The sequence below is a fragment of the Phascolarctos cinereus genome, unplaced genomic scaffold (assembly GCF_003287225.1).
Source record: "Phascolarctos cinereus isolate Bilbo 61053 unplaced genomic scaffold, phaCin_HiC Scaffold_726;HRSCAF=1367, whole genome shotgun sequence".
NCBI lineage: Eukaryota > Metazoa > Chordata > Mammalia > Diprotodontia > Phascolarctidae > Phascolarctos > Phascolarctos cinereus.
In genome coordinates this window covers 410,452,752-410,477,093 of record NW_027556098.1, presented here as the reverse complement: position 1 = coordinate 410,477,093, position 24,342 = coordinate 410,452,752, and the positions used below count along the sequence as shown (strand labels likewise).

At 42.6% G+C, this 24,342-nt stretch overlaps 1 protein-coding gene across 2 annotated transcripts in view; it reads left to right on the top strand.

Annotated features, from left to right (window-relative positions):
- The window catches only part of ARHGAP35 (Rho GTPase activating protein 35), a 148,388-nt gene that overhangs the window by 47,682 nt on the left and 76,364 nt on the right, over positions 1–24,342 (top strand). For both annotated transcript variants that reach the window (XM_020978443.2, XM_078145843.1), the window contains exon 2: positions 19,275–23,147. In XM_020978443.2, coding sequence (XP_020834102.1) covers positions 19,470–23,147 — 3,678 coding nt within the window. In that variant the 5' untranslated portion in view covers positions 19,275–19,469. The remainder of the gene's footprint in view (positions 1–19,274; positions 23,148–24,342) is intronic.

Below are 24,342 nucleotides of genomic sequence, written 5' to 3'. Positions count from 1 at the left end.
TTTATTAGACTTTTACTCTTATTTTGTGTCCATGAACTTAAACACTCCGTAAGATAAAGAATAATGTACTTCACTGAGCCTTGTGATGAGATATGTGAAAATTAAAATTGGAGCAAAGTACTGTGGGTGGAAGGGTTGTCCAGAGTCTGATATTTTGATTTCACTAGTGAGCTCCTTCCATCAATGCAAACCTCTTCCCTCTCTAAAATCTATGGCTCTCTCCAATAACCTGGCACCTCTGACAGGTTAGATGATTTATTCAAGAGGTTGACCCTTTCGATTCAAAGTCCATGGCTCTCTGTCCACTACTTTACTTCTTTTAAAAACTGTTCATGACCTTTGACCACTTACCTATTTGGTCTTTGGTCTTAATTCATGTCAATTTCCTTTTTATTTTGGACATCAGAGTTTATCAGAGACAATTGATGTGAAGGATTTTTTTCCTTAATAATTTTTTATTCTAGTTGCACTAATTTTATGTAAAGGCTTTTTATATTTTATATAAGCATGATTATCTTTTATCTTCTGTCTCTTGTTTTCAATTATGAATTTTCCCCTTAGTGGTATGAAAGGTTCCTCTGTTACTCTAGATTTTTGTGACCTTTTCATTTATTTATTTATTTATTCATTTATTTGTTCATTCATTCATTCATTCATTTTTTTGGGTGAGGCAGTCAGGATTAAGTGACTTGCCCAGAGTCACACAGCTAGTGAGTGTTGTATATCTGAGGCTGGATTTGGACTCAGGGCCTCCTGACTCCAGGGCTGGTGCTCTACCTACTGTGCCACCTAGCTACCCCGTTTGTGACCTTTTAATTTTAGGTTGCGTATCCATTCGGGTAGTGTGGTGGTGCATGGTGTAAAGATTCTGGTCCCTTCCAAATTTCTACACCATTTCTTTCTGGTTTTCCCCCAGTAATTCTTTCTTGAATACTGTGTTGTTTGACTAGGTCTTGTTTATCTAGTCTGTTTTATTTACCTAACTTTTCTCATTTTAAAATATTTTCTTATTTATTATGAACATCAACATAAATGAACATTTCAATATACAAAGAATAGAAAAGATCACTTTTCCAAACCTCAGTTTTCTCATCTATGAAATGGACATGATAACACTTTTACTATCTACTTCAAAAGGCTATTGTCAGGAATTATGTTTTAAACTGCAAATTACTATAGAAATGTGACCTTTTACATAGATGATTGGAGGGCAGGGCTATAAGAGATCTTGAATTGATTAGAAAAGGTGTATGGACAGGCATTGTATGGGTAGGAATGCTTCCTTGGTTACTTCTCAGTTCTGAGCAAACTTGAAAAAATGCATATTGACTGATCTTAGTTTATAATTGCCTTGGCTTTCCTTTCTTTATATGTACTTACCCATATCAGGGAAACCCCTTTATAATGTTAGCACTGGGGAGCAGGGGAGCATGCCCACCCTCCTTGATGATGCTGACACCAGACTTTTTTTTCCCCTCTCTCAACAAATCTTTTAACTGCCTTTTATGAGACTGTGAGCTGGATGCTGTGTAATTTTGGTCTGTCTTGGTTCTGGGTCCAGCAGAAAACCAACACACAGGTACTTCTTACATACTGATGGGGGATAGCTTGTTGGAGTTGTTATAAAAAGGGTTTATGCCTAGAGATAGATTAAGCATTTATCTAGCCTCACTGTATGCCAGGCACTGTGCTAATCTGGGAAATGCATAGAAAGAAAAAGAAAGGAAATACCTGCCCTCAAGGAGCTTATATTCTAACGAGGGGCAAACAACATATGATCGGAGCTTGGGGTGGGGGGGGGGAAGGCACCTGCCAGGGTAGTAGTGGTTCTGGGAGATATTCATCAATCCACCAATCAGAGGAAGAGGTCATATAATGAACTGAAAGCCTTTGGGAGGAATTGGAGAGGTTGTTCTGGGAGTCCTGAGCTAGTCCCTGTTGGCTTCAAGGTGTTCTCTGAGATTTTGCTGACTCTGGGATTCTGAAAAATGTCTTGAGATGATAATGAACGTGTCGATCTGATATTACTTTGTATAGGGAACCCCTGGAGTTTATCGATTAAGGGGATGGATGACAGGTCTGATAACGTTGCACCCTATTCAGTAAACTCCAGAGGCTCCTTATCATCTATCAGATCAAATATAAAATCCTCTGTTTGACTTTAACAGCCCTTCCTAATTACATCTACAGACTAAGACTTTGTAGCAGAGGGAAGCCTCAGAGGTAAACTGTTGCTTCAGCAGTGAGAGGGGCTTTTAGAAGCACCTACGCATACTTCTCCAGTTTTCTTACAGCACTACAGCCAGTGACACCGGCCTGCTGGTTGTTCCATGAACGAGATGCTTCCAACTCCAGGTACTTTCCCTGACTGTCCCCCATGCCTGGGACTCTCTCCCTCCTCTTCCTCCTTGCCTCCTGGCTTCCTTCAAGTCCCAGCTAAAATCTCACTTCCTACAGGAAGGCATTCCTCATCTCTCTTACTGCTGGTGCCTTCCCTCTGTTAACTATTTCCAGTTTATCTTCTCCATAGTTTTGTTTGGGTGTAGTTCTTTCCTTGTTGTCTCCCCATCAGACTGTGAACTCCTGGAGGGCCAATACTGACTTTTACCTTTCTTCCTACCTGTGTACCTCAAGGCCCTCCTCCCCCTTTAACATAGTGCTTGGGATATAGTAGAAGCTTACTGAATGTTATTAGCTGACTGACAGACACCTTGTTTTTGACACCTTTATTTAAAATACCAACCCTCCTTAAGCCCTCTCACAAGGCTTTTGTAAGATTCAAATGAGATTATGTTTGTGAAAATAATACACAAATATAAGAGATAATCATAATTGTCTATAAAATAGGTGCTTCTGGGGCAGCTAGGTGGCGCAATGCATAGAGCACTGGCCCTGAAGTCAGGAGGACCTGAGTTCAAATGTGACCTCAGATCAAATACTTGACATGGACTAGCTGTGTGACCTTGGGCAAGTCACTTAACCCTGATTGCCTCACTAAAAAAAAAAACAAAAAACAAAAATAGGTGCTTCTAAAAGCCCCTCTCACTGTTGAAGCAACAGTTTACCTCTGAGGCTTCCCTCTGCTATAAAGTCTTAGTCTGTAGATGGTGTTCATGATGTGTGTGGTGAAAAAAGTCCATCCCTTCCTGGTGCTGACTTCTGTGATAAAATGCTCCAGATAGTTTGGTTGGCTCTCAGATGGCAGCCCTAGTGTCCAGCACGAAGCCTGCATTGATAGTGTTTCCAGCTTGGTAGGTGCTGCCAGAGCCTGGATGCTCTTGGCATGGCCTTGGAGAACCCAGTGTCATCACCATACCCCAAACGAGGCAGTATCTGTTTGAAGAAAAGTAGCCCAGTTGTCTAAAGCAGTGTTTGATTCTAAGTAATGTTTTGTAGCATGTGGCAGTCATAAAAACTGGACATGGAAGGGGCATTTATAGATGATCTGCTCTGGCAGTCATTAGCAGCATTGTGAGATGTGTGTAGGCTATAGATATCCCTGTTGTGTGGCCTGCAGAGGGAAGGCATGCTTAGCCGATTGTGGAGAATAGTAGTGGCCTTTGCTCAGTGTAGCTTTGTCACATCTGCCTAAATAATAATAACTTACAATTATATGGTGCTTTATCAAGGCTCTCACTTTTAATAGATTACTTTATTGATCATCGCAGCAAGTTTGAAGTTGGTAATGCAAAAGTGATTTCCATTTAATCTTGAGGACCCTGAAGCTTGGAGATATTAAGGAACTTGGATTGGACTAAGGCCTCTTTCATTTCTCAAGCTCTAGCAATTCTAAGTGTATCTACTTAGATGCTTGATCTCTTTCTTCTTAGACTAGACTGTAAGGCCCCAAGTATATGGCGCTTGGCTCGTTGATCTTTTTATCTCACCTTCTGTAGTGCATATATTACATATAGTAGGTATTTAATAAACTTTTAAGTGGATGAGTGAACATATTTGACTCCTGCCCAGTTTTAGTGACTTTTTAGATTCTTGAATTTTTTTTAATTTAAAAGTGACTTCTAATTGTACATTATTTATAAAATTTTATTACTGCTGATAGAAGGAGAATGCTTTAGGGTAGCAGTTTTTAGGGTAATGGAGATGCAAGTAGGAATCATTAGAAATAATAGTCTCAGTCTCATGCCATTTAAAAATTCCATTAGGGAAATTGTAAGGCTTGCTGTTAGACAGGAAAATAAACCGACCTATTTTTCCCTAGTCACAGAAATAGTTTTTTGGGCACCATCTTCTGTTAGTGAGGCATTTGGGGCCTGGAATAATTCTTCCAGTCTTCGTGTGTGTTGTGTTTTTCCAAAAGGACAAGAAAATATTTACTTGTTTGTTAGTGCTTAAGAACTAGGTGTTGAAACAGATAAATTTATCCTGTTTTAAAAATCAATGTCAAATTCATATTACTACTAGGAAATTCAGAGGGAAGACTCCACTGTCATTTTATATCTTGCTTTGGCAGCAGTATCAGATTCTGGCAGTAAAATGCTTGCTAGATGTGCTGTGGTGCCTGGGCCCATTAGAGGAAAGTCCAGTCTTGATTTTGTCTCGGCTCTGAAGTTCCTTAGTGGTGTGTTTGACTTTGTTTCACACTTAGTGAATATTCCGCAAACATTTAGAGCACCTACTGTATGTACTGTGGAGAGATGGACATATTATGGACATAAAACAAGTTTGCCTTTTTCATTTTTTGATAACTACATTTCATTGTATTAATTTACTGTGTAATCCTATGCATTTTATTTTATTATGCATTTAAAAACATGATTCAGAGAAGGGGGTGGAGGTCTATAGGCTTCACTGAACTTCGAAAGGGTCCAGGATATAAAAAAGGTTTAGAACCCCTGTTCTAGGCCCTTTGAGGCAGTGAGAGTATAGAGTAGTCAATTTTGTGAGGTACCAGATTAGGAAGCCTCCAGGAAGCCAGGCTGAGAAGTTTGTTTGCAATGAGCAGCAATGAAACCTGAGGCAGAGAAATTTCTCCCCTGTAAGTTTTATTGGGTTTTTTTGATCTGAAGAACCATTAGGATTTTCCTGAAGCTACCTGGATTCCTGACCAGTTGGAAGCTGCTGAGGAGAAAGCCTGCAGTATAAAGTTTAAGGAAGTTCTTTAGCTGAAAACAGCCCCCCCTTATTCATCAGTGGAATTTAGTTTCATCCAATGAACGTCTTGGCTCAGAGATTTCCCTTCTTTGTTCTGAGTTCTGAATGCTTCAGAACAGGAGCAACTCTGTCATGGTGAAAACTCGGTCTAGTGCCAATTGTAGTCTCCCCGGTCCTGCTTTCTACTCTGAATTCTTATGGATTCATTGTTACTTAGGCTGCAAAACAAATGGAATGCATAGGGGGTGGGGTATGTTTTCCAAACTTCAATTTTGCGTGGCACGAGAATAAATGCTAAGGAAACGTCTTTCATAGTTTCCTTGATCAAGACTTAGGGATGTTACTCTCTGTTTGAGAACCTAAAATCTGTCCCTTAAGCCAGGTCACTTCCGAAATGGATTTTCAGGTTCTTAGGTTACTTTCCTCCCTTTCCATGTTTTAGACAGTTTTTGTCTTCCCTTCCAGCTCTTTGCCAGTTTGCTGTACAGGGGGCCTGCTGGATGCTACTGTGTTATGAGGCTGGATACACGTGCCCTTTGCCCAAGAATAGCCCATCTGTTTGCGTGCGATTAAGCCTTTCAAGTCCAGCTGGCTGAAAGCTTAAATCAGTCTTTCCAAAGCCCCAGATGACCCATTTCAGAGATTTCCTGTGCTCTGGAGCCCTAGCATACACCCACAGTTTTTGCTTCCAGGAAGGTGTATTTTTGCAGCCGGAATCGTGCCACTGGAGTCTGGTGGAGAGAGCACCAGTTGGTCATCAGAAGACCCGACATGAAGTCTCAGCTCTGGCCTTGCTTCATCTTCTTCTGGATCCCTGTTACCTCCAGGACCAAATAGAAAACCCTGGATTTTAAAGCCCTTTATCACCGGACCCCTTCATACACATGTTCAGTTTCCTTCCACTTCCCCCGCCCCCCATCCTCTCTAACCCAGTGACACTGGCCTCTTTGCTGGTTCCTTGAACATCAAGTGAATTTTCACTGGCTGTCCCCCGTGCCTGGAATCCTTGCCCTCCTTATCGCTAGTTCCTGGCTTCCCTGATTTCCTTCAAGTCCTGGCGGAGATCCCACCTTTTGCCAGCAGCCTTTCCCAGTCTGTCTTCAGGCAGGTGCCTTCCCTCTGAGATTATCTCCACTTTATCCTGTCTGTGTCTTGTGTGTGCATAGGTGTTTCATATTGCTTACCCCAGCAGTCCGTATTGGGAGCACCGCTCCCATTTTGTGGCCAAACCAGGTTAAAGTGTACTTGGGAAATGTTTAATGAAATAAATATAAATACAATAGAACATAGATAACATTAATATGTGGTTTTTTAAGATGATGTGCGGTCTGCAGGGATCATTATGTATATTTCTATTCAGTTTGACAACAGCAAGTTGCCATTAGATTCTGAGCTCCTTGAGACAAGGGACCTGAATGTTTCTTAGTGATTTTTTTGTTTTATTTTATTTTGTTTTGTTCTCTGTCTCTTCTTTGGATCCCCACAGCGCCAGTGTAGGAAGGAAGGAAACTTGCAGGTATCACACATCAGTTGTGTGCTAGGCCCTGTGCTAGGCTCTGGTCAGCTATCTCATCTGCTCTTCCCACAGCCCTGGAAGGTAGGTACTATTATGATCCCCATTTTAAAGTTGAGGAAACTGAGGCAGGCAGAAGTGAAGTGACTTGCCTAGGGTCACATAGTCAGTTAGACCCAGCACTCTATCCACTGCCACCCTGAGCTCCTCAAGAGCAGGAACTGTCTGTGTTTTGCTTTTTTTGTATTCTCAGTGCTTAGCATAGTGCCCACATTAACATGGTAGGCACTTAATAAATGCTTATTGATTCACCAACTGACACATAGTAGGTGCTTAATAAATGTATGTTGACTTGTTGAGACCAGCTGTGTGTCCTTGGGCAAGTCCCTTCCCTTGTCTAGGTGTCATTTTCCTCATTTGTAAAATACTGGAGTTTGACTGGATCATAGGATTGCAGATTAGCCTTGGAAGGAGCTTTCGAAGTCATGGTAGCCCAACTTCTTATTCTATAAATTAGGACACAGACAGCTAGCTAGAATGACCAGCACAAGGCCATACAGGTGTAAGTGGCAGAGCTGGGACTGAAACCATATCCTGTGACTGTCGTGTTCCTTTCAGTTGTCCTTGACTGTTTCAATTATTGTAACTCTAAGGAATTCTGTGGCTCTGATTTATTGATCCCGTGCTAGCCAATCCCTGGGACAGAGAAGAGAACTTTGCCCACAAAGGTATAAGAGTGAATACTAACTTGTCTTCATTTTCTGCCCACCAAGTATGTTGGGAGGAGAGGGCAAGATATAACCCTTTGTGCTCACCGTCTCCATCAGTTGGAACGAAAGTGCAGGGTCCCTGGCCCACTGAGCCTGGCAGCAGCACTTCAGGCCTGGGAGACCTTCCCGCCCTGGGGAAGCTCCTGGAGAGCAAAAGCCTGAATTTGGAGTCAGAGACATAGGCGTTAGTCCTTAATCACTTCAACTCTCTGTTTGGCTTTGGGTATTTAGTCTCTTTGGAGATGATGTGTAAAATAGAGTCTTTGGTGCTTTCTAGCTTTGATTTAGGCCAGGCGTGGGAGAGCTGCAGCCTTCTGTGGCCCTCTAGATCCTCAAGTTTGGCCCTTTGACTGAATCCAAACTTCACAGAACAAATCCCCCTCATAAAAGGATTTCTTCTCCAAAACTTGGATTCAAGTCAAAAGGCCGCACCCAAGGACCTAGAAGACCACAGGTTCCCCACCCCTGCTTTAGGCTCTGTTACCCTTTGACTTTCTGGGTTTCTTCAGCTTCTAAATTCCCAGCAAGTACTACTACCAGGTTGTTTGTTTTACAAACCTTATGAGTCCCTTTGAGATATACAACACTGGTCCTAAGGTCAAAAGACCTTACTGGCTCAGCCATTCACTAGTTAAATGATGCTGGATGAATTATTAGAAACCTTTGGGGCCCTAGTTACCTCATCTGAAAGATGGTAAGAAGCTCCAAGTTCATGTAATTCCTCCCCATTATTTTACAGGTGAGAAAATTGAGGCCCAGAGAGATAGTGACTCACTTGAGGTCTCCCAGCTAAACAGCAGAGCTCAGATGGGAGCCTCGATTCTCAGACTCCATATCCAACAGTAGAAACACTTGGATTTACATTTGTTGCAGGGTTATTGCGAAGAGAATGCTCTATAGAGGCTAATAATAAGAATCCAGATTTTCCCATGTTTTATTATTTTACTATTTTTATTTTTATCACACTAAAAGATAGTGTACTCATTGTTAGACAGGAATGGAATGTCCTTTCTTTTGCTAAAACCCACCATTTTTTTTATTAATTAATTTATTTTGATTTATCAGCAACCATTTTCATAAGCTTTTGAGTTTTAAATTTTCCCTCCCTTCCCTCCCGAAGGCTGTGTGCAATCTGACATAGGCTATACGTATACATTCCTATTATCCTATTAAACATATTTTCACATTAGTCATGTTGTAAGGAAGAATTAGAATCAATAGAAGAAACCACAAGAAAAAGGAAACAAGTCAAAACAGAAGGAAAAAAAAGAGAACAAATGGTATACTTCGATCTGCATTCAAAATCCATAGTTCATTCTCAGGATGTGGATAGCATTTTCCATCATGAGACTTTTGGAGAGGTCTTAGATCCTTGCATTGCTGAGAAGGGTTAAGTCTGTCAATGTTAGTCCTCGCACAACGTGGCTGTTACTTTGTACAACATTCTCCTGGTTCTGCTCTCTTCACTCAGCATCGACCATACAAGTCTTTCCAGGTTTTTCTGAAGTCAGCCTGCTCATCGTTTCTTAGAGCACAATAGCATTCCATTACATTGATATACCACAGCTTGTTCAGACATTACCCAATTGATAGTCATCCCCTCAATTTCTAATTCTTTGCCATCATAAAAAGAAGTGCTATAAATATTTTTGTACATGTGGGTCCTCTTCACATTTTTCTATGATCTCTTTGGGGTACAGCCCTAGAAGTGCTATTGCTGGGTCAAAAGGTATGCATGTTTTTATAGCTCTTTGGGCATGGTTACAAAATGGTTGGATCATTTCACAACTCCACCAACAATGCATTAGTTTCCAGTTTTCCCACATCTTCTCCAACATTTATCATTTTCCTGTTTTGTCATATTAGCCAGCCTGATAGGTATGATGTGGTACCTCAGAGTTGTTTTAATGTACATTTCTCTAATCAATAGTGATTTAGAGCATTTTTCACATGACTATAGATGGCTTTAATTTCTTCATCTGAGAACTGCCTGTTCATATCCTTTGACCATTTATCAATTGTAAAACTCACCATTTAGATAGTTAATTTGGGGAGGAGGGAGAAATTAGGGAGTGGTATGAGATCACATAAAGTCAAAGTTCCCAGCCTGCCCTGATGGGTTTGGCTGTCAGCGTTTCTTCCCTTAGGCCTTTCCTCCCAGACTGATAGACTATCCTTGGAACTTTCCGCTTTCGTACCTTCACTTATGCTATTTCCCTCTCTTGGAATGCTCTTTATCCTAGGATCATAAACTTTCCTGAAATAAGCCTCATGGGTACTTTATTCTGTGTTCCACTTGCAGTAGGGATCCCTTGTCTCAAATCCCTGACACACAGTCTTCTGTCCTTCTGTCCTCAAGTGGCTAGGAAGTCACTGCCTCTGGTGACGACCCGTTCTTCCTTCACCTGGCCAAATGCTTATAATACTTGAGGCTTGAAGCTCCTCCCTAGTCCACCGAGTCTGCAGTATTCTCCCTTGCCTTGTACCCTCAGTGTCATTTCCTATTCTTTCCATTTGACATCGTTTATTACTGTCTTGTGTTGCTAAAGTAAGGTGCCTAAGAAGTGTTAAGACTGAAAGTTTGTTGAATTTTATATCCTAGAGACATGTATTTGTACATGGAGCTGACTGAGCCTTCAGAGCAGGCATTTGTGGGCTCTGTCCTTGTTCCTTAGTGCTTTCACAGCATGATTTCCTCTTTTGAAACATGGATCTAAGTCCAGCTTCCCTGTCTGAGCCTGGCACCGTGCTCTGCCTGCTACTTAGCCCTTTCTCCTGGTGTCATGGTGTTTGTGTACCATGGCTTCATCTCGCTTCATCAAGCATTTATTTAGCACCTACCATTTGCCAGGCATTGTACTGGGCACTGAATGTGCAGGAGAGAGGAGTTCTTGAATGACTGCTGGAGAGCAGAGTCTGTGTCTTTCCTAGCTACTTGTCATCTGTGACAGACACAGTACCTTGCCCAGAGGAGGCAGTTAATAAGTGCTGAATTTAAACCAGTTGCAGGTGGTAGGAAAATTTAAAGCTGGTAGGACTAGAGCCCTTAGAAATCATATGCTCCAGGCTTCTCCTTTGACAGAGGAAAGGACTTGCCCAAGGTCATACATACATACATACATTGTTAGACCTGTGGTTAGACTTTGGGGCTCTTAACTCTGCCGCTAAGCAGGGTTGGTAGTCGGAGGGCTCTGCTGTTCCTGGGACTCTTGGACTCCCTTGCCCCCCTTAGTGATAGCTGGTCATCGAGTGCTGGGGGGGGGGGATGGCAGGCCCCTTTTCCACAGGAGTTGCTCCCCTCAGCAGAGCAGTGATAGTCCTGTGGTTGGATGACATTATAAGATACCACTCTGCCCTTTCAGCAGCCCATGCACACTCTTCTCTTGGGTGTGTGACTTCTACAACTGACTGGCTGGACTTCCTTTATTTTTATGAGGTCACAGTGTTTCATTATAGAATGAACCTTAGAGATCAGCTTTTGAGCATAACGGAAACCCAAATGACTTGCCCACGGTCACCCAGGAATAATAGAATCAGGATTCAACCCCAGGTCTTCTGACTCCTAGTCCTGGGGAGCTCTTAACCTCCGGACCTGACAGTAGGAAACCATCCCTATTTGTCATGGTCTGCCTTGGGAAAGAGCTTTTTCTGGGTTCCCCCAGGAGCCTATTTATGTGGAGTCTTAATGCCCAGATTATGAGCCCACATCTCCAGTTGGTGTCCCAAAGCCTCTGAGGCAGTGACCACCCAGTTTCCTTCTGTCATTGTCTACATCATCATGCATGTCCCGATTCTGTAGATTACTTTGTGTTTGTAAGAAAGCATCCTGAAAATTCTCCTCCTAAATATTTTCCCAGGGCATCTTTGTTACTTTGTTAGTTGGTCGTTGTTCTGTATGCATGTATTTGCTTCCAAACACCAGCTTGAAATGGTTTCCCAGTACTTCCCAGCAGAAATAGCTCTGTAAAAATGAGAATTGTAAAGCACGCTTTTGAAAAGCTGCTTCCTCTATGTGGCCTCCTCCTCACAAAAGCATAGGGGCTGGTGAGCGATCCCACCAGAAAGTCTGATTTAGGCATTTGAGACTCCCCACCAGTCATAGGGCCTCCAGTCACATCTGAGATACACTCACATGTCTCTTATTTCATGCTTCTCGGCGGTCTTGAGGCTGGCAATTGATCGAGCATCTGGGTGAGTTGTCTCAGACCTCAGAGGCAGTGGGGTCCTGCACCCACATCCTACAGAGGCAGAAACAAGCCCAGGGAGGAACAGTTGGCCTAAGACCCCACAAGCGTGAAGGGGCAGAGCCCTGGTTCAGATTCAGATCCAAGGCCCGTGCCTTCCCACCACACCACATCGTGCCACCCCCTCTTAAGTTCCCCAGGATGGCACCCTTGTGGGATGCGCAGCCAGACCCCAGAGCTACAGGGATGCTAGCTTGTTCTAGTTCTTGGCCATGCGTAGGAATGAGGAACCATAGTGAGAGGTGGATGATTTTGGCTCCTTGCCGCTGTTTGGACTCAGTAAGCTGCGTCTTGGGCCGCTTATGGGAATGGGAATTCAACTGTGTGTCCCTTCCACAAACACGAAGTGTACACTCTTAATGCCAAAATTAGATGAGCCCTCACAGACCTGAGAGCCCAGGAAGGGGAATAACAAACTCAGATCAGTCTCATACACTCAGAATACTCGATGAGAACTATAGTCTCAGTGATTAGGAGGCTCTTTTCAGGGACCCATATTGTGCTCCGTCCGTACCTGCCCATCCCCTTGTCCAGATCTTGTCCGTGTTGTAAATTTACCCCAGGGTGTCTCCTCACGCTGCTTGCTTTCTCTTCCTTGGAGAGGAGCACCCACTCCTTGGTGTGCTCAAGCTGTCCACTTGTCACCCCTAGCTCTGACCACGGGGGTGACCAGCCCATCTTTTCTTCCTGTCAGACATTTGCTTGATGACATTGTTTACTAACTGAGCAGCTGCAGTATATAACCAAGGAGGGATTCTGAAGAACAGGCAAAACTGTGATGTTTATTACCGTAATTCATAGTGTATATCATAGAGACGGGAAAAAGTCCAAAGGTGGTGGGCGAGTCATTTCATCCTATCTGGGAAGACTTTTTAGAGGAGATAAAGAATGGCTTAGGAAGTAAATAGGCCAAGGGAAGCAACAGGGGTGAAGAACGTAGTGATGGGAAGGGCCAGTGTTTGAGAAACAGAATAGTCTGATTCAGCTCTGAATGTGGGAGAGCAATATGAAATGAGTTTGGACAGTTAAACTGGAGCCTAAGTGTACAGGGCCTTGAATGTCACACAAAGGAGTTAGGATTTTCTTTTGAGAGGAAGGAGTGAGTTACCAAGTGAGGGTAGGTGGTGCCTTATGTAGTGTACAGAATGTAGGGCCCGGAGTCAGGAAGACTCATTTTTATGGGTTCAAATCTGGCCTCAGAGACTTCCTAGCTTTGTGCCCCAGGCAAGTCACTTTGCCCTGTTTGCTCAGTTTCCACCTCTGCAAAATGAGCTGGAGAAGAAAATGGGAAACAGCTCCAGTATTTCTGCCAAGAAAACCCCAAACAGGGTCACAAAGATTCGACGTGACTGAAACAACCAAACAACAAAAAGAAAATGCCACAGGAGGATAGTCACCCTCGATTCATAGTAGTGGCCAGGCTTGTAGGAGGATAGAGATTAAGTGTGCTTCCCTCCTCTTTGGAGAGGTGGGGGGAATGTTGGTGTGGATTTGGGCATAGATTGTCAGACCTGGTTACCCTGTCATTTGGTTTTGCCTTTATGGTTTGTTCAGAAAAAGAAAAGACTCGGTGTTGGGGGTTGTGTCTCAATTGGTTTTGCTTAACTGTATTACAGGGAGAGTGCAGTGAAAGGAATATGTTAGGAAACGACTGATGTACAAAGAAAAGGCATCAATAAAACTTAAAAATAAAAATGCTGATGGTAAGAATCATTCACTGAGAATAGACCAACAGGCATTTATTAAATGCCTACTATGTGCCAGGAACTTCTAGTCACTAGGGATGGAAATGCAACATTGAGATACAACATTGAGAAGTCTCTGCTTGCAAAGTGCTCACATTCTGCTAGGAAAATACATACTACATAGTCACAGATCCTTGTATACTGGGTATCAAAAGAAACTAAAATGGACTTGCAGTCTCATCATTTGTGATGTTTGTTCCAATGTTGAGTATCACAACCCATCTATGCCTGCCCATCCTTTGTGATTCTTTTCTGTGTTCTCCCATCTGTGTGATTCCTAGCTCCCTCAGTCTACTTTTCCACCACTAACACTGCCGAAACTGAAGAGGATGGAGGGCCATTTTGTATTTTCCTTTGTTTCATGGGATGTCATACCCAAAGAATTCACAAATCTCTTAACCTCTTGGTCCTTTGTTTCCTCCTATGTAAAATGAGAGGGACTAATGCTCTCTAAAGGCTCTTCTAGTTCCAGACCTATCGCCCTAAGTCATTTGACCTTCCTGGTCCTTAGTTTCCAACGTAGTGAGATGAGAGGGCTGGATTAGACGGCCTGTGAGATCACCTCCAGCTCTAAATGCAGGATCCTGTGAATTGATTGACTGGACAACCTGTTGTTGATCAGCTAGAATGATCCTTGGAAAACAACTCTGCCAACAGTGTTGTAACGTACCTCTTTCCCTACAGTCCCTTCATCATGTTTCGTTTTCTTCTTTTGTCAACTTTCCCAGTCTGATGAGTGTGATGTAGGACCTCAGAATTTGCATTTCTCTAATTATTTGTGATTTGGAGTATTTTTTCATATGGCAAAAGATAGCTTCAATTTCGTCCTTAGAAAACTGCCTGTTCATATCCATGTCACCATTTGTTAATTGGAAGATGGCTCTTATTCTTATATATTTGCTGCAAGATTATTTTCCCCTCTAGCTAACTGTTTTACGTGCTTTTCAAAATAAGAACAAGCATTAATGAGTCAACAAATTCATTTCAGGCGGTGCATCTAGTTCCATCTAGAACTTGTATCTAACTTTGAAGGAATTACCAAGTGAGTCCCATTTCTTTCCCTCAAGAGAGCTGTGAGGAGGGGCAGCTAGGTGGCGCAGTGGACAGAGCACCGGCCCTGGAGTCAGGAGGACCTGAGTTCACATGTGACCTCAGACACATAACACTCACTAGCTGTGTGACTCTGGGCAAGTCACTTAACCCCAGTTGCCTCACCAGAAGAGAAAAAAAATAGCTGTGAGGAGTATATGTTCTTGGTTCTATTTGATATAAAAAATTGAGTCATTAAGAAGTGAGGATTTGCCAGAGACACGTTGGAACTATTTGGGGTGGGTCTGATACCACTACTTGGCATTTCATGACTTGTGTCAAGTTGGAGACCTTGAGAATAGCCTATATCATTTAGAGGCTAATTTTAGTGAGAATTGCTCATATTCATTTAAAATTTACAGGCATTTTCCCCCCATAGTTTCGGAAAATAGGTTATGAAAATATTATTTCCATTTTATAAGTGGGAATACTGAACAGTAGAGCAGAGGTATCAGACTCATGCCCTAGTCCAAACCGGATCAAAATGTGATTGGGGAATATTTAACAAATCTAAAAATATAATACAACATAGATAATGTTAGTTTGTTATTTTCTAAGTCAATATGGGGCCTCAGAGATCCCTTTCTATTTGAATTTGACACCACTTCCATAGAGTTATGTAATAACTTATTTGGTCCAAAGTGTTTACAGTTTTGTTTCCTCATCAGAGAGCTTTGTGTTGTACACAGTTTCCTGATTTGAAAAAGGGTTCTGTTACTCTGTCAATCAGGATTCCCTTGATACCCCAGATCATAATCCTAGTGGAGACTTGAGTGAGTTGTTTCAAGTAAAACATAGGTTTTTCCTGTTGGAGAATCTTAGAGCTGGGAGCGGTCTCCAAGGTTGTTGCCCAGTCCATGCGCTACCTTAAGTTCAAATCTCTTCTCTTAAGTAGTTATCCAGCCTCTCATTGAACTCTTCTAGTACTAAGGAACAAACTACCACCTGAGGAAGCCATTTTTGGACAATTCTTAATTGTTAGGTTCTTTACTGTTGTGAGTCAATATCTGCCTCCTTGTAACTTTTCCCCATTACTCTTATTTCTGCCCCTAGCCTGAAGCAGAATGCCCCATCAGTAAACAAGACTGTATTAAGTGCTTACTATGTGTCATTGCATTAAGCTATTGGAATACAAAGAAAAAGCAAAAACATCCTTTGCTCTTAAGAAACTCACATTCTAACAGAGACACAGCAGATATAGAAATCAGTATATAAAACTGAAATATAGAGTAGATGACAGGTACTCTTAGAGAGTAAGACACTAGCAACTATGAGGACTTGAAAAGGCCTTTTGGAGGAAGGTGGCATTGGAGTTGAATCTTAAAGGAAACCAGAGGTTGTATGGGGTGAGGAAGGAGAGCTTCCCAGCCATTTAGGGCAGCTAGTACAAAGGCAATACATTGACAGGAGGCACATTGTACCATGCAACAAATGGCAAGTTGGCCAGTACAGTCAAACCATAGAATATGTGAAAGGCAGTAATGTGTTAAAAGACTAGCAAGATGAAAAGAGACCATTTTCTTCTTTTCTTTTTTAATTAAAAAAAATTATTTTAAGTTATCCAGCATTTATTTTTTTCTCCCACCTCCTTCCCCTATTGGGAAAAGTAAAAATAGAAACAAAACTCTTCTGCCAGATATGCATAGATAAGCAAAACAAATTACCATGTTAGCTGTGTCCACAAATATTTGTCTCCTTTTGCACCGAGTCCATCACCTCTCTGTGAGGAGGTGTGGATAGCATTCTTCATTATCAGTCCTCTGTTATCATGCTTGATCATTGCATTTAGCAGACTTCCTAAGTCTTTCACGATTTTCATTTTTACTGTGTCACAGTATAAATTGTTTTCCTAGTTCTGCTCACTTCACTCTGCATCAGTTCATATAGGTCTTTCCAGGCTTCTCTTAAACTATTTCTGTCATCATTTCTTATAGCACAGTAGTATTCCATTACATTCATAGACCATAGTTTGTTTATCTGTTACCCAATTGAAGGGGATACTCCCTTAATTTTCAGTTCTTTGCCACCACAAAAAGCTGTTATAAATATTTTTGTACATCTGGGCCCTCTTTTTTTTTCCCCTCTTTCTTTAGTCTTTAGGGTAGAGGCTTCCTAGTGGTACCATAACTGAGTCAAGGGTTATGTATGGTTTAGTGACTTTTGTGGCCTAGTTCCAAATTACTTTCCAGAATGGAGATATCTATATCTATATCTGTATCTATATCTATATCTATATCTATCTATCTATCTATCTATCTATCTATCTATCTATCTATAGCACCTATATCAGATTGTGCACTGTCTTGGGGAGGGAGGTGGGAAGGAAGGGGGAGAAAAAATTTAAACTCAAAAGCATATAGAAGTAATAGTTGATAAATCAAAATAAATTAATTTAAAAAAAAAAAAAGAAAAGAAAACCAGAATGGGAATGAAATGTTCATAGCCCACCAGTACAGCATCAGTGTGCCTCTTTTCCTGCAGCCTGCAAAGGGGCCTTTTTAGCCTTATACCTCTGTAGATAAGATAGCCATCCTGTATCCAGCAGGGTGTTCTCCCCATCACGCCTCTTTTCTCAAGGCTGAACACTGTTCTTTCTACTCACTCTCTTGTTTTGTTGATTTGAGTTTCCTCACCTGGTTGATTTTCTCTGAACATATTCCAAATGGTTGTGTTGCCCCACTCCTGTCCCCAGCGCTAATTAGATAAATTCTAGCTGTAAGAGAGGACATAGCGTCGTGATTAGAGCACAGGGTTATAGGTTGGGCCCCTATTCATGTGATCAATGACAAGTCACTTTTTGAGCCTCAGCTTCCTTATCTGTAAAAGGGGCGTGCTGTTGTTTGTATTACCTACAGAAGAGTCATAAAGAGAACACTTTGTAAGCTGTAAGCTTCTATAAAAATGTGAACTGTGGATTTTGCAAAACTATGAAGTATCATATAAATGAGTAATGATGTTGATGATATCTGACCAGGGCCAGACAGTGGAATGATCACCTCCTTTATTCTAGACATTCCTGCGAATCGTGTAGCTGAAGATTGTTTTAGCGTTCTTGGCTGCCTAATTATATGTTGGTGTACTTAGTTTTAGCCCATTTGCCATTTTAAAATTTTTAAGTGGATTTTAAAAAATGTACTTCCAGTGCTCACACACATTTCTTGCTTATTTTCCATTTAACATGAAGGAAGGGACCAAATTTTTTACCTCTTTTCCATGTTCCATTTCTTCCTGCTGAGGCAAGAATCCTCCTAATGCTGCGTTAGGTCATAATGAGGTGATTACTTGCATCCAGTGATCTCTCCCTCTTGACTAGTTTAACGACTTCTTTCTAGCCGTTGTCTAGCTAAGTTATATTTCTGTACAGAGTTGCCCTTCGTGACCTTTTGGGGAGCAGCGTCTCTGATGGCATTGCTTAGTGTGGATAGCAATGATCTCAGGCTGTCCCCAGACAAGATAATTAAATTGGATAGACCATTTGGTCTCTTCAGCAAGGCATTTCCTACATTCCCATCGATACAAAATTGTAAGAATGCTGGGCTTTTATAAGATGTAAACTTCATTTGAAAGATAATTTGTAAGGTTTGTTTATTTAAAAATTTGTTCACCATAGTAATTTCCAGAGATAGTGAATTTGGCCATGTTAATAGTCAACTGTTGATTTTTCTCCAATCCTTGAATTATAAACTTTGAATTGGATGAACTTTAAAGCCCCCAATCTAGCTCCTGCAGCCCCCTTGACAAGTAGTCATGCAGTTTTTATATGAACACTACTAGTAAAATCTGCATCCCCGTTTTTCATCTGTTGACTTTAATACTACCTTCTGATATGCAGAAGAATTAGCATGGCAACAGAACAGACTACTAGATATAGAGTCCAAATAGAGACTCACATTTTAGTTTTGTTTCTACTTGTCTGACCTTGGGCAAGGCACTTCATTTTTGTCTGGGCCTTGACTTTTTCCAATGTAAAATAAAATAAGGGGATTGGACTAAAGGAGGGCTTCTTAACCTTTTTTAGGGGATCATGAACCTCTTGGGCAGTCTGATGAAGTCTATGGACTCCGCAGACTATTTAAGTACATTTAAAAAAAAACCACAAAGAATTATGAGTTATACTGAAATACAGTTATCAGAATGTTTTTTAAAAGTGTTTGTGGATGTAAGGACTAGACTATTTCTTTTATCTCTTTCAGCTTTGAATTCTTTTAATCATAAGCAGAGTCAAGCCAGTCCTTTTTATGAACACTCATAGTTCAGTTAAACAGACATTGTGCTGCTCTGAGCAAGACATTATGTCAGATGCTGGGGACACAAATATAAGGACAAGCATTTGAAGACAGCAGTCATCTTCCTCTTTGTCTTCCCTTGTCTTGGTTATGTAGCCATAAGTTCTTTCAACCAGCTCTCATTGACATGATTTTGAGGCCCTTCCACATCTTTGTTGCATTTCTGTGGAACCACCCCAGGTTATCAGTGTTCATCCTAAGAATGTGATCTCTAGAACTGGTCGTAGTACTTGAGATGCTGTCATCTTAACCAGGGCAGAACGTCTAAATAAGGTGCAGTATAGATGATAAGAAGATCATTGGTCATTAGCAGCCAAAGCACATGTGTCCCTATCACTTATTCTTACAAAAGAAGCGCTCTTATTTTGTAAAGAAATTAAAGTTACAGTTCTCAAAATAGTAAATATTGGGGCCCTTTTCAAGACTAGGAGTCATTCGTAATTATTGTCATTTGATAACTGTACTTTGATTCCAGCATTATAATGCTGACTGTGTGTTTGTTTTTTGTCCTACAGGGAAGTGCTGGCTGTTGAGTGATGAGAAACTTTTGCTGGTACAGAAGCACTATGAGAACAGTTTCTTCTCCTGCTTGGGCAGTTTGCCTGCATTGGTAACGACTGCCCTTCCCTTGACCAGTGGGGAAGTCGTATGGGACACTGGAAGACACGAATCATCTCGGAAGTGGTTGACTTTGGCAGGATGTGTCGACAATGATGATGGCAAGGAAGCAAGATGTCCGCATTCCCACCTACAATATCAGTGTGGTGGGATTGTCGGGGACAGAGAAGGAGAAGGGACAGTGCGGCATTGGGAAGTCTTGCCTGTGCAATCGTTTTGTTCGCCCCAGTGCTGATGAATTTCACTTGGACCATACCTCTGTCCTCAGCACCAGTGACTTTGGTGGGAGAGTTGTCAACAATGACCACTTCTTGTACTGGGGAGAAGTGGGGCGCTCCCTGGAGGACTGTGTGGAATGTAAGATTCACATTGTGGAGCAGACTGAATTTATTGATGACCAGACTTTCCAGCCTCACCGGAGCACCGCCCTGCAGCCTTACATCAAGAGAGCTGCAGCTACCAAGCTTGCGTCAGCGGAGAAGCTCATGTATTTTTGCACTGACCAGCTGGGGCTGGAACAGGACTTTGAACAGAAACAAATGCCAGAAGGAAAGCTACTGATTGATGGCTTTCTTCTCTGCATCGATGTGAGCAGGGGCATGAACAGGAACTTTGATGATCAGCTCAAGTTTGTTTCAAACCTTTACAATCAACTCGCCAAGACAAAAAAGCCTATAGTGGTGGTTCTGACAAAGTGTGACGAGGGAGTGGAGCGGTACATTCGAGATGCACATACTTTTGCCTTAAGCAAAAAGAATCTCCAGGTTGTGGAGACTTCAGCTCGATCTAATGTGAATGTGGACCTGGCTTTTAGCACTTTAGTGCAGCTCATTGATAAAAGTCGGGGGAAGATGAAAATCATCCCTTACTTTGAGGCTCTAAAGCAGCAGAGCCAACAGATAGCAACTGCAAAAGACAAGTACGAGTGGCTGGTGAGCCGCATCGTCAAGAGCCACAATGAGAATTGGCCGGGCGTCAGCCGGAAGATGCAGTCTTCCCCCGAGTACCAGGACTACGTCTACCTCGAGGGCACGCAGAAAGCCAAGAAGCTCTTCCTGCAGCATACCCACCGCCTCAAGCATGAGCACATCGAACGGCGCAGGAAGCTGTACCTCGCAGCTCTCCCGCTGGCTTTTGAAGCTCTCATCCCCAACCTTGACGAGATTGACCACTTGAGCTGTATCAAAGCAGAAAAACTATTGGAAACCAAGCCAGAATTCCTAAAGTGGTTTGTTGTGCTTGAAGAAACACCTTGGGATACCACCAGCCACATTGATAATATGGAAAATGAACGGATACCTTTTGATCTAATGGAGACTCTACCTGCTGAGCAGCTGTATGAGGCCCATTTAGAGAAGCTGAGGAATGAGAGGAAAAGAGCTGAGATGCGAAGGGCTTTCAAAGAAAACCTAGAGACGTCTCCTTTCATAACTCCTGGGAAGCCTTGGGAAGAGGCTCGTAGTTTTATCATGAATGAAGACTTTTACCTGTGGCTGGAAGAATCTGTATATATGGATATCTACAGCAAACACCAAAAACAGATTATAGACAAAGCTAAGGAAGAATTTCAGGAACTACTCCTAGAATATTCTGAGTTGTTCTATGAACTAGAACTTGATGCTAAACCTAGTAAGGAAAAGATGGGTGTCATTCAGGATGTATTGGGGGAAGAGCAGAGATTTAAAGCATTGCAAAAGCTACAGGCAGAACGGGATGCTCTCATTTTAAAGCACATTCATTTTGTGTACCACCCAACCAAGGAGACTTGTCCCAGCTGCCCCATGTGTGTAGACTCCAAAATTGAACACTTGGTTAGTTCTCGGTTCATCAGACCTGATCGCAATCAAAAAAACTCACTTTCTGACCCCAACATAGATCGGATCAACCTGGTTATTCTTGGCAAGGATGGTCTTGCTAGAGAATTGGCGAATGAAATCCGAGCTCTTTGTACAAATGATGACAAGTATGTGATAGATGGCAAAATGTATGAACTTTCTCTGAGGCCGATAGAAGGTAATGTCCGACTTCCTGTAAATTCTTTCCAGACGCCAACCTTTCAGCCCCATGGTTGTCTCTGCCTTTACAATTCAAAGGAGTCTCTCTCTTATGTTGTAGAAAGTATTGAAAAAAGTAGAGAGTCAACGCTTGGCCGCAGGGACAATCATTTGGTTCATCTTCCCCTGACACTAATCTTAGTGAACAAGCGAGGAGACACTAGTGGTGAAACGCTGCATAGCTTAATCCAGCAAGGCCAGCAGATTGCCAGCAAGCTGCAGTGTGTCTTTCTGGATCCAGCTTCTGCTGGCATTGGTTATGGGCGCAACATCAATGAGAAACAAATTAGTCAAGTTTTAAAAGGACTTTTGGACTCCAAGCGTAACTTAAATCTTGTCAGTTCAACTGCTAGCATCAAAGATCTGGCTGACATTGATCTGCGGATTGTAATGTGTCTGATGTGTGGAGATCCATTTAATACAGATGACATTCTTTTTCCCGTTCTCCAGTCCCAAACATGTAAGCCTTCTCAGGGCGGCAGCAACAACTCAGTTTTACTTGAATTACCAATACTAGGACCCCACAAAAAGCGCATCGAATTATCGATTCTTTCATATCATTCCTCATTTAGCATTAGGAAAAGCCGATTGGTTCATGGGTACATAGTTTTTTATTCAGCCAAACGGAAGGCCTCCTTGGCTATGTTACGTGCCTTTCTTTGTGAAGTGCAGGACATCATTCCCATTCAGCTTGTAGCTCTCACTGACTGCACAACCGATGTTCTGGACAATGACTTAAGCCGGGAACAGTTGACTGAAGGAGAGGAGATAGCTCAAGAAATTGACGGAAGGTTCACAAACATCCCTTGTAGCCAGCCTCAGCATAAACTAGAGCTCTTTCATCCATTCTTCAAAGACGTGGTCGAGAAGAAGAACATCATTGAGGCTACCCATATGTATGATAACGTTGCCGAGGCCTGTAGTAACACCGAGGAGGTCTTTAACTCCCCCCGTGCCGGCTCCCCTCTCTGCAACTCTAACCTTCCTGACTCTGAAGAAGACATCGAGCCCCCATCCTATGGCCTCTTCCGAGAAGACGCGTCCTTGCCTTCTTTGTCCAAAGATCACTCTAAGCTTTCCGTGGAGCTGGAGGGGAATGACGGTCTATCTTTCTTCATGAGCATCGAGAGCAAGCTGAACAACAAAGTACCTCCCCCAGTGAAACCAAAGCCTCCTGTCCATTTCGAAACAAAAGGGGATTTGTCTTATTTGGACCAAGGGCACAAGGATGCCCAGAGGAAGTCAGTGTCTTCTAGCAGCTGGCTCCCTGCCGATGGGTTTGACCCTTCAGATTACGCAGAGCCGATGGACGCCGTGGTCAAGCCACGGAACGAGGAGGAAAATATCTACTCTGTGCCACATGATAGCACCCAAGGCAAAATCATCACCATCCGAAACATCAACAAAGCCCAGTCCAATGGGAGTGCCAATGGCTCTGACAGTGAAATGGACACCAGCTCTTTGGAGCGAGGGCGCAAAATGTCTATGGTGAGCAAACCTGTGTTGTACAGGACCCGGTGCACGCGCCTCGGGCGCTTTGCCAGCTACCGGACCAGCTTCAGTGTGGGGAGTGACGATGAGCTAGGGCCCATCCGGAAAAAAGAGGAGGACCAGGCCTCCCAGGGATACAAAGGGGACAATTCTGTGATCCCTTATGAAACAGATGAAGACCCAAGGAGGCGAAACATTCTGCGTAGTCTCCGAAGGAACACCAAGGTAACGTGTTCCTCTTTGGTGGGAGTGAGGTGGGGGGCCAAATCATGTTGAATCATGTTGCCTAGAACAAAACTTTTTACTTTGGTCAACAGTAATTGAATGAGTATAAGTTCCCTGAAGGCCAAGAACCATTTCTTATCTGAACTCGGTATCTTCCTCAAACCTATCACTGGACTGCCATGCACAGGTTTGTTGGAATGAAATGGAATGATTATGCCTAGGGAACAGAAGCTCAGTAGGGTAAAATTTATGGGTTGAATATTTGTTCATTTGATAAATCCTAGAGCCCTGGGCCCTCTTCTTTTCTTCCACTATATGACTTTACTTGGAGATCTCATCTGCTGCTGTGGATTTAATTTCCATGTTTACTAAATCTTCCTATCCTGCTTCAAACTCTGCTAACCTTCAGTGTCCTCCAACTGCCTTACAGACATCTTAAATTGGATCTCCAGTAGACATCTTCAACTCAGTATGTCCACGATGGAACTCGTTATCTTTCTCCTAAACCCTTCCCCCTCCTACCTTCCCTTACTGTAGATGGCAATACCATCCTCCCAGTCCCTCAGGCTCACAACCCAGGAGTCCTCCTGGGTGCCTCACCTTTTCTCACCCACACCCCATATCCAATTACAGCCATCGCCTGTTGATTTCTCCTTTGTAATGTCTCTTGAACATGTCTCCCTCTCTCCTCTGTCATTGCCCCTACCCTGGTCTAGGCCCTCATCATCTTATTCCTGGACTATTGCAGTAGTTGCTGGTGGGTCAGCGTGCCTCAAGTCTCTCCCCACTCCATTGCATCTTCCATTCAGCTACTAAAGTGGTTTTCCTAAAGCACAGGTCTGATCACGACCTAGTCAATAAACAAACCTTCCTCTTCGAGAAACTTCAGTGGCTCCCTGTCACCTCCAAGATCAAATACAAAATACTGTTTGGCCTTCAGAGCCCTTCCTTTCTGTTTTTCTCATACATGAGCTGGAAGTGGATCCTAAAATGTAGAACACAAAGGGTGGGAGCTAGAAGGCTCCCTAAATAAAGCCTGGGATGTTGAAATCGCGAGATAGTCTGCATAGGGGCTTGAGACGGGCTTGAAAGCAGGCAGAGCCTGTGAGCAGAGCAGAGCACAGTCTTCTGCCTTAAGCTGGTATGAATGACAGCGTGTAACATATCTGAAGCAATGTGGAATCCTAGACTTTTG